Source organism: Strigops habroptila, unplaced genomic scaffold (assembly GCF_004027225.2).
Source record: "Strigops habroptila isolate Jane unplaced genomic scaffold, bStrHab1.2.pri NW_022045640.1_ctg1, whole genome shotgun sequence".
Lineage (NCBI taxonomy): Eukaryota > Metazoa > Chordata > Aves > Psittaciformes > Psittacidae > Strigops > Strigops habroptila.
Genome location: NW_022651116.1, coordinates 32526 through 43075, shown reverse-complemented (window position 1 = coordinate 43075; position 10550 = coordinate 32526). Strand labels below are relative to the sequence as shown.

Here is a 10550-nt window from a genome sequence, read left to right as displayed (position 1 = left end):
CCAACTCCCACAGGGCCCATAGGACCCCCAGCATCACGTCCCGAACCCCTCAATTCCATTCACTCCACCAATACCCCCCCATTTACAGCCCCCCCTCAAAATACCAACCCTTTCCTGGGGTATTTTCATCCCCCCCCCGCGGTATCTCTGTCCCCCAAGGGTCCCCATGCCCCCCCTAGGGTATCTGTGCCCCCCCCCCCCCGAAGCCTTTGCTCCTTGGCCAGGATGGGGGTCCCCATGGTTTGGAACATGGAATGGGGCTTGGGGCCAAGAAGGTGGTGGTTGGAACAGGCTCGCCCCCCCCAAAGCCGGAATCACCATCTTTCTCCCTCTCATTCCAATGGACTTATTTATTGGCTATTGCTGTATCCCCTGGGAATTGCCAGGAGGGGACTTGGGTGCCCCCCCCCCCAGCAACCCCCAGGCACCAAAACGCTTCAAAACCCGCCCCAAACCGTGCGACGGGGCGGGGACGACGACAGGGACGGGCAGACACACAAAGCGACCCCCAGCAATCGATCTCAGTGGGAATGCCGGGGGCATCCATCCCATTGGGAATGCCGGGGGGACCCATCCCATTGGGAATGCCGGGGTAGGGGATGGATGTTCCCGGTTACGGCTGCGTGAGCTGGATGCCGTAGACCTCGGTGCGGCCGCGGCGCTGCCGGTGCAGGCAGGCGGCTTCTGACGAGCCCTCGGCGTCCCGCACGTTGTATTCCCCCTTCTTACACGCCGTTGATTTGAGATAATAACCCCCGGCAGCCGCCAAACCCACCGCGGTAACGGCGCCCACCGAGCCCAGCGACGCCGCCAGCACCAACCGGCTCTCTAACGGGACGGCAAAGTGTCGGTGGCACCGCGGTGGCGGCGCCCCCCCCGCCTTGTTTCCCCGTAGCCCCCAGCTCACCGTCCACCCGCACCAGGACGCTGCCGGCCCGCCAGCCGTGCCGGTTGCTTGCGGTGCAGGTATAAAGCCCCCTGTTGGCGGCGGCGGCCCCGGCGACGGCGACGCTGCGGTTACCGGCACCGAAGCGGAGGTTGGGAGCGGGCGGCAGCACCCAGCCGTACGTGGGGGGGGGCAGCCCCTCGGCGCGACATTCCACGCTGAAGCTGGTGCCGCGGGAGACGGTGGCCGAGGGCAGGACACGCAGGGTGACAGTGGCCGGGCTGTCTGCACCGGGGGGGGGGCACCGGCCCTCACCCAAAGCATGGCTCCGGAGATGAAAAACACCCCCAAAAAGCCCCTTTTTTGCCCCCCACCCCAAACCTCCTGACACCCGGGTCTCCTCCTGACACTCAGGTCCCCTCCTCGACACCCAGGTCCCCCCTTTGACACCCGGGTCTCCTCCTGACACCCAGGCTCCTCCTGGATTCCCAGGTCCCTCCCTGACACCCCCTGGGTCACCCCATCCTCAACTCACACTCGACGGCGACGGTGATGTTGCGCAGGGCTGAGCCGTGGCTGTTGGTGGCCTGGCACTGGTAGGTGCCGGCGTGGGCGCGGGTGACATTGGCACTCATCGCCGCGGGGGGGTGGCCGTCCCCAAGCTTGGCACAGGCGACGCGGGGCCGGGGGTTGCCGGTGGCGGCACAGACCAGCTCCGCCGGCATCCCCTCGACCCAGAGCCGCTGTGCCGGGCATCCGGGCTCGGCCATGCTTGGCTCATCTGCGGGGACATGGTGGTCAAGGGGATGGGTGCTGAGCGATGATGGGTGCTGACTGATGATGGGTGCTGAGTGATGATGGGTGCTGGGGCTGGGTGCTGGATGATGGGACTGGGTGTTGATGGATGATGGGACTGGGTGATGATGGGTGCTGGGGCTGGGTGCTGGATGATGGGACTGGGTGATGATGGATGGTGGGTGCTGAGTGATGATGGGTGCTGGGGCTGGGTGCTGGATGATGGGACCGGGTGATGATGGATGATGGGACTGGGTGCTGATGGGTGCTGGGGCTGGGTGCTGGATGATGGGACTGGGTGATGATGGATGATGGGACTGGGTGCTGATGGGTGCTGGGGCTGGGTGCTGGATGATGGGACTGGGTGATGATGGATGATGGGACTGGGTGATGATGGGTGCTGGGGCTGGGTGCTGGATGATGGGACTGGGTGATGATGGATGATGGGACTGGGCGATGATGGGTGCTGGGCCTGGGTGCTGGATGATGGGACTGGGCGATGATGGGTGCTGGGGCTGGGTGATGGTTGATGGGACTGGGTGATGATGGATGATGAGACTGGGTGATGACGGATGATGGGACTGGGTAATGATGGGGGCTGGGTGCTGGATGATGGGACTGGGTGATGATGGATGATGGGACTGGGTGATGATGGGTGCTGGGGCTGGGTGATGGTTGATGGGTGCAGGGATAACACTATTCCCAGCATAGCCACATCCCCAGCCAAGGCTTCAGCCTCCCCATCCCTGGCACCACCGGCTCCCGTCCCCTCGGGCACTCACACTCCACGGTCACCACCACACTGCGCACCGCGGTGCCGTGCTTGTTGGTGGCCCGGCAGACGTAGCGCCCGGCGTCGGCGCGGTGAACCGCCCGGTGCGTTCCTGACCTGCCCGCGGTGCCGCCGTCGCGGGCGCAGCGGGTGCTGGGTGGCGGGTCCCCATCGGCGCGACACGCCAGCTCCCGCCGCTCGCCTTCCACCCAGATCCGGTGCGCGGGGCAGCCCCTCTCCGTCAGCGTGGGCTCATCTTGGGGTGGGGGGGACACAAACAGGGCTCTTGGTTAGTGCCGGTGCTGCCAGTGTCACCGCGGCGCAGGGTGCTGGCGCCACTCACACTCCACGCGGACGGTGACGAGCTGGGTCTGTGTCCCCAAGCTGTTGGTGGCATTGCAGAGGTAGGTGCCAGCTCTGGAGCGGGTGACCAGCTCCGGGACCGTGGTGCTGACAGTGACGCCGTCCCGGCCGCACACTACAGTGGGCACGGGGTTGCCGGTGGCGTGGCAGGAAAGAGCTTCTCGTGTCCCCCGCAGCCATGTCCGGTTCCCGGGACAGTCACTCGCTGCCAGCTCGGGCATGTCTGGAAAAGACGTTGGGATGTGGCGGTGGGAGAGGCTGGAATCTGAGCCTGGCTCTAACAGCATCAAACTGAGCCTGGCTCAAACGCTGTTAAACCGAGTTAATTCCAGCTGGGTGACCAATCCATTGACTCCGACCAGGTCAAGACAACCGGGAACGCAGGGAGAAGCCATCGGCAGAGCAGCACTCACAGAGCACAGTGAGCTGGGCATCCACGTCCTTTGTCACCATGGTGTCATCGACAGCCAGGCTGGCCTGGCACCCAAATCGCCGCCCATCATCCTCACGGCGAGCCACCAGCGGCAGCTCCAGCCGGGAATGTGGTCCCTCGGCCAGGACCCCACTGTCGGCATCGCGGAGCTGCAGCCACAGTGCTGGGGGCTCAGCAGCACCAACGTGGCACCTCACCAGCACCTCGCTGCCCGCTGGAGCCGACGCCGGGCTCAGCTCCAGGATGGGTGCTGGGAAGCCTGCGGGAAAGGTGCTGGTGGTCCAATGGGGTTTTGGAACGGGGTCCTGTTACCCCCTCACCCGGTGCTTACGGTAGACGTGGAGCTGCCTCTGTGTTGTCCGTGTGGCTGTGGCCACTGCGGCGGTGCAGGTCAGCTCCTGTGGCCCCACGGTGCTGGGTGACAGTGTGGTGACACTGGTCAGTGTGTCCCCAGCCACCGTTGTGGTGAAATTCAGGCTCTGCCCGGCCAGGATGAGGGTGAAGCGGACGTCGCCGGCGGGGAAGGCACCGGTGAGCTGGCAGGTGGCGGTGCTGGTGGTGCCGAGCTCCAGGTGGGATGGAGCCTGGAGCTGCGGCGGCTCCGGGAGAGCTGCGGGGACGCGGCATCACCGGGACCATGGATCCCAATGGCCGGACCCTCACCGGGTACCGGTGAGGACATGGAGTTGCCGGGAGGGATCCCAGCATGGCCGCGGCCACTGGGTGAAGGTAGGGAGGGATTCAGGAATGGGAAGGGGATTAGAGTTGTGGAGCTCAGCTGGGCAGTCCCAGAGAGACTGGGATGGGATAGGACAGGATGGGATGGGGATGGGAATGGGGACTGGGATGGGAATTGGACTAGGATGGGATTGAGAAGGGGATGGGAACAGGACTGGGATGGGATTGGGAAGGGGATGGGAACAAGACTGCGATGGGGATGGGAACAGGACTGGGATGGGATTGGGAAGCAGATGGGAACAAGACTGCGATGGAGATGGGGACAGGATGGGATGTGGATGGGAATGGGGACTGTGATGGGAATTGAACTAGGATGGGATTGGGAAGGGGATGGGAACAGGACTGGGATGGGATTGGGAAGGGGATGGGGACTAGGGTGGGGATTGGGATGGCACAAAGATGGGGACTGGGGACAGGAATAGGGTTGGAATGGGATTAGGATGGAAATGGAGATGAGACTAGGATGGGAACAGGACTGAGGATGGGGATACAAGAGGGAAGAGGACTGAGATGGGGATGGGAACAGCAACATGGAAATGGGATTGGAATGGAGATCAGATGAGGACTGGGAAGAGATGGGATGGGGACAGGGCCATGGTGGTGCCGAGCTGCTCCAACCCCTTCCCCTGGCCGGCTCCATGGGCACCAGCACCGGGACTCACCGAACACCGAGAGCCTGACGGGGACGGCAGCACGGGCGAAGAGGGGCCCATGTGGCCGCAGGGACAGCTCAGCATGGCAGGTGACATCCTGCCCGTGGTCCCCGGGCCCGGCGCTCAGCACATGGGTGACAGCCACGCTGGCGCTGCCATTCACAGCACCAAAACTCGCCGTCCGTAGCGTTTCGGCCCCTCGGCGCAATGTCACCGTCAAGTTCCCCACCGGAGCCACCTCCAGCACGTGGCACGTCAGGTTCCGGCTCTCACCCACCGCCACAGCCGGCACCGGCTCCAGCACCACACGCTCCGGTAGCCCTGGGATGTGGTGACACCGAACCATTAACCACAGCCCCCCCCTCTAAGCACCACCCGGACTCCCCCCATCCTGGCACTCACGGTACACAAGGATCCCGGCGCTGGCATTGACTTGGGTGTCACCGCAGCGCCCGTAGCATGTGGCGGCGCCGGGGCTCCACTGGGACACGTTGAGGAGCCGGAAGCTTTGCCATCGGCGCCCGCCGGCCCCCAGAGCCACGGGTAAGGGGGTGTCCAGCCCCAGCGTGGCATTGCCCCCCGGGCAAGCGCTGCGGCTGCAGTTGATGGCCACCGAGCCCCCGAAGGGCACCACGGCCACCCGCGGCCAGGCCCCCACCGTGAACGTGCCGCGGGTGGCCCCTGCGAGAGCCCCCACCAGGGGGCACCCCCTGACGGCTCAGCCCTGGCACCCCCCGGCTGAGGACTCCGGTTGTGAGACCCCCCCCACCCTGGTGAGCACCCTGATAGGACCCCTACTGGGGGCAGCTGGGGTCCTGGGGGTCCCCCCTGTGTGTGTGCGTGTGGCCAGCGCTAAAGGTCCCTAGGGTCCTTGGGCCCCCCACCCCAGAATAGGGTGTCCTGGGGTCATGTCCACCCCAGCACTAAAGTTCCCTGGGGTCCTTTGCCCCCCCCTCCCGAAACAGGGTCTCCTGGGGGTTCACCCCCCAACATTAAGGGTCCCTGGGGGCCCCCCAACAACAGGCACCCAGTGTACCCCCCAACATTAAGGGTCCCTGGGGGCCCCCCAAAACCAGGCACCCAGTGTCTGGGGTCCTAGGGGTCCCCCCCTGTGTCCCCCATGGTACATGTATCTTCATGCACATGCTACTAAGGGGTCCTTGGTCCCCCCTCCCCACAGAAATAGGGTCTCCTGGGGGTCCACCCCCCAATGTTAAGGGTCCCTGGCGTTGGGGATCCCCCCTTCCCGCTCCCCATCATGATGGGGGCCAGTGTCTGGGCTCTTTGGGGGTTCGCCCCCCCTCCCTAAAATTAGGAGGTCCTGGGCCCGGGTCCCCAGTGGTGTGTGTCCCCCCCTTCAAGGGCCTTCGGGGTTCCCCCACACACACATTAAGGGTCCCTGGAATTTGGGGTCCCCGAGGTCCATCCCACCACCCCCCCCCCCGGGTTCCCCCTACCTGCGAGTGCCAGGATGAGGGGGGGCAGCAGCAGCGCGGCCGTGCCGGGGGGGCCCATCGGGTCCCGGCTGCTGGGGGGGGATGTAGAGAGGGGGAGGAAGAGGAGGAGGAAGGGGTGGGGGGGAAGAGGAGGATGGAGATGGAGAGGAGGGTGAGGAAAAGGAGGAGGGGAAGGAAGAGGAGGAGGGGGAGGAAAAGGAAGGGGAGAAGGGGGTGGAAGAGGATGGGGATGAAGAGGTGGAGGGGGATGAAGAGGAAGATGGAGATCAAGCGGAGGATGGGATGGGGAAGAAGAGGAGGGGGATGAAGGCAGCGTCTCTGCGACCGCGCACGGAGGCGCCGGGGCTGCTCCTCCTCCCGCCTCCAGCCGAGCCCCCCCCCCCGGTGCTTGGTCTCGATCCCACTCCATTTATTGCGTGTATCTGCACACGGACACGTGTGTTGTGTGCACATGGACACATGTATTGTGTGTGCATGCTGCATGGAAACATGTCTATATATCACATACATGCAAGCATGCATCACGTGTGCATGTATCACATGCCTGCAGCCGGGCATTGTGTGTGCATGTAGGTCCATGTATCATGTGCATGTAGGTGTGTATTGCATGTGCAAGTACTTACATGTATCATGCGCATACAGGTGTGTATTGCATGCACATGTAGGTACATGTATCATGTGCATGCAGGTGTGTATAGCATGTGCACGTAGATACATGTATCATGTACATGCAGGTGTGTATTGCATGTGCATGTAGGTACATGTATCATGTGCATGTAGGTGTGTATTGCATGTGCATGTAGATACATGTATCATGTGCATGCAGGTGTGTATTGCATGTGCATGTAGGTACATGTATCATGTGCATGCAGCTATGTATTGCATGTGCAAGCAGGTACATGTATCATGTGCGTGTAGGTGTGTATTGCATGTGCGTGTAGATACGCGTATCATGTGCGTGTAGGTGTGTATTGCATGCTCATGTAGGTACATGTATCATGTGCATGCAGGTACATGTATCATGCGCATGTAGGTGCATGTATCATGCATGTACGTGCATGTATCATGTGCATGCAGGTATGTATTGAAAGTGCATGTAGATACATGTATCATGCATATAGGTGCATGTATCATATGCATGCAGGTGTGTATTGCATGCGCATGTAGGTACATGTATCGTGCATGCAGCCAGACATAGCATTTGCATGCAAATACATGTCCCATGTGCATACAGCCACGCATTGCGTGTGCCCCTACATGCACTCACACACCTTGAGCACTGTCACCACTGTCACCATGGTGGGGTCCCCTTGTCCTTGTCCCCATCCCATGCTCCAGCCTTACCTGGGCCCACACTGCCACCCTGCCTGCACTGGCGTGTTGTGCCATGTTGTGCCATGTCATTCCGTGTCGTGCCATATTGTTCCATGTTGTTCCATGTCGTGCCGGTGCCAGTGAGCACCAGGCGCTGCCACACTCGTGCTCACACCATTGCCCGTCACTTGGCATCAGGCCCCGGGAATGGGGTGACACCATGTGCGTGTCCCCCTTGTCACCCCAATCCCGGCTCCATCCCACCATTCCCAGTCCCCCCCATCCCGGCTCCAGCCGCTGCCTGTACCCCCATCCACTGTCTGTACTCCAATCCCTTGCCCATACCCCCATGCCTCCCAGAATATCCCAGTACAGCCCAGTATAGACTCACACAGTCCAATACAGTCCTTTGTAGACCAGTATAGCCCAGTACAGCCCAATGCAGCTTAGTACAGTCCAGTACAACTCAGTACAGCCCAGTACAGCCCAGCCCAGTGTAGATCTGTACAGCCCAGTATAGACCTGCACAGCCTAGTATTGACCCTTACAGATCAGTACAGATCTCTACAGCCCAGTATAATCTGTAAAGACCAGTATAGACCAGTAGAGCCTAGTATAGACCCATGCAGCCCAGTATAGATCTGTGCAGCCCAATATAGACCCCTAGAGCCTGGTATAGACCTGTACAGCTCAGTATAGGTCCATCCAGCCCAATATAGACCCTTGAAGCCCAGTATAGACCAGTGCATCCCCATATAGACCCCTAGAGCCTAGTATAGACCTGTACAGCTCAGTATAGGTCCATCCAGCCCAATATAGACCCTTGAAGCCCAGTATAGACCAGCAGAGCCCAATACACCATTAAGAGCTATTTTGCCTGTGGCCACCGAGGTCTCGGGGTACCGACACCCCCCCCCCGGCTCTGTCACCCCCAGCAGCCAAGAGACTTTTATTGGTGGAACAGATGGTGCTGGCAGCTTCAGCCCTTCAGTGGCTGCATCTCCCTCGCATCGGTGATGGTGCCAACATTCCAAGGCCCAAAATCCCAGCATTCAGCTGGGATTCAGCCCCAACAATGCACCAACACCCCGGTATCACCGCGGCCTCCCCAAAACCAGCTTCGCTTCTCCCAAGGGATGAAGTTCCGGGAGCAAAGGAGCATCTTCATGATGGGCGCGAGGCTGGTGTCTCATCGAGCATCCCAGTGGCACATTCCCATTGCCATTGGAATTCTGGACACAGGATGGAGTATTTTTGGGCCACCACAGTGGCTCCAGCTCCCCAAGCACAGCCCGTCACGGAAGGGTCATTTTGGGGGAATCGGCCCCAAATCAAGCTGTTACTCCCCTTTCTTTGGAGGGTACCCCCCTCCCTCTACTCACTTGCTCCTCTGCCAAATCATCGCCCCATACAGTGGCACTGGGGTGCCCTAAATGACACCAGATTCCCCACATTCCCCTTTTTATTCCACCCCAAAAAGCAAAAACAAAGAAACAAATGAAAAAGAAACCCGCAAAAAGTAAGAACTGCCCCAAGGAGCAGCTGATTGCTTCATTACTTTAATAACTGCCATTTACACAGGTACATGCACCCCGATGAGAAAAGGGGGGGCTCTGCTAGAAGGAGATGGGGGGGTGGGTAGGACAGAAAACCCAGATTTGCAGAGGCAGAACATGCTCCACAACAGACCTTATGTTGAGTATTTGTCTTTAAATATTTCAGAGAAGAAAACAGGGGAGATTGGGCAAGTTCATTGTGTCATCTTTAAAGCTCATACATTAGGAAACACGCAGACACACATGATAGACACAGCTTGCGTCGCAGATCACGATGGATTCTTATCTCTGCTTTGTCCTTCCATGGGTAAAGAATGGGAGATCATGGGGACTTGTGCCCACAGCAAAAAAACCAGGACAGAAAGATGCTGCTGAGCCTCTTCTGCACATGGTGAGCTCCAGAAGGGTGCCACTGGCATTGCTCTCGCTCCTCATGTTCCCATGTCAAACTCAATCTGCACAATGCCTTTCTTCCCTGATGGCCTGGGTGCTTTGTTGAAGAGCCAATTTCTCTCTTTGACCCTTTCTGTGCTATCAGACAGAAATCAGACAGAAAAGGTAATAACCTATTGCTCATCCTGCCTCTTTTATCCCAGCTGGTGCTTCGCTCCAGCCATGCCCCAGGGCGTTGAGGGAGGGGTTGTATGTGGTGCTTGGGGTACATAAGGAGCAATGTTTTGCTACTGAGCTCATTCGTCTCTTGGTTTTCAGCAGAGTCGGTTTTATGGTGTTTGTTTGGGTTTTTGTAGTTGTTGAGCTTTGTGGGATTTTGTGCTGGTGTCTTTTGAAGTTTACTGTGATGTAATCAGTTGAGTGCAGAGCTCCAGCACATAGCAACTTTTACTCGTGTATATATTAACAAGCATCTCTGTAAGGCTTTAATTTACATGGTATTATATTTATAGAAGGCATTTAGGTTTCCTAGGATGTTTTTTGGTACTCTATGATTTTTATTGTTGGGCCTCGCATGGGTTTTTTTTCACTGAAGACAGAGTTTTGAGGTTATTTTTTATTGCTTTTTTTCCTGTACTGGATTATTAGCACAAATATTTACTGCTAGGAGAACCCAAGTAGAGCAGTGACAAGAAGGTGGAACCAGGAATTGTTTTCCAGGTGTTGGTAGCTTGGCGAATGTAGAAGCATGCCTGGTTGTTGTTGCACATCAGCTACACCTCCTGATCAGTTCCATCAACATCTGTCTATGCTTTGCCACCTAAAACTTCATCTCTGTGCTACTGCTCCATAAAACACAGTTGGGTGTCCTGGAGCAGAGCTTGTAGAGTGCAAACATCCAGCCCATGCTCCTAAGGCTGAGGTGCCGGTACAGAAAGCTGCTGCTGGCTCATCCTTACATCTGGACACCTCTGGAACGCTGCCATCAACAAGGCAGTTCACCCCAGCTTAAACCACAACAGCCATCTAAAGCCCTGGTTGTATCCTGCCCTTGTGTTGAGTGCTCTTGAGTATCCTGAAGCACCCAACGCAGAGCGCAAATGTCCAACCTCTGCTCCCACAGCCAAGGACCCAGCATAGAAATCTGGTGCTGGGCATCACCTACACGGGGTGTGCTCCACGATGGTGCC

At 59.0% G+C, this 10550-nt stretch overlaps 1 protein-coding gene across 2 annotated transcripts; it reads right to left on the bottom strand.

The window, feature by feature from the left end:
• Window positions 1–330: 330 nt before the first annotated feature.
• ICAM5 (intercellular adhesion molecule 5) lies at window positions 331–6469 on the bottom strand. 2 transcript variants are annotated; one of them, XM_030475488.2, is made up of 10 exons: window positions 6098–6469; window positions 5043–5321; window positions 4650–4961; window positions 3581–3859; window positions 3230–3508; window positions 2797–3039; window positions 2464–2709; window positions 1422–1667; window positions 908–1171; window positions 331–828 (listed from the first exon to the last, which is right to left on the bottom strand). In XM_030475488.2, exons 1-10 carry the CDS (start codon window positions 6153–6155, stop codon window positions 614–616), a joined length of 2421 nt encoding a protein of 806 aa, XP_030331348.1. In that variant the 5' UTR covers window positions 6156–6469; the 3' UTR covers window positions 331–613. The 2 variants fall into 2 exon arrangements, with proteins under 2 accessions (XP_030331348.1, XP_030331347.1); XM_030475487.2 differs by having other exon boundaries at window positions 908–1167.
• Between the last annotated feature and the right edge of the window lie 4081 nt (window positions 6470–10550).

Excerpts from the sequence above, each read along its gene's own strand:
- ICAM5 (XM_030475487.2), bottom strand. The coding sequence starts at position 6,155 with ATGGGCCCCCCCGGCACGGCCGCGCTGCTGCTGCCCCCCCTCATCCTG. Across the intron at positions 3,040-3,229 it reads TGCCCAGCTCACTGTGCTCT|ACATGCCCGAGCTGGCAGCG; the intron begins GTGAGTGCTGCT and ends CGTCTTTTCCAG. Across the intron at positions 1,668-2,463 it reads TGTGGTGGTGACCGTGGAGT|ATGAGCCAAGCATGGCCGAG; the intron begins GTGAGTGCCCGA and ends ATGTCCCCGCAG.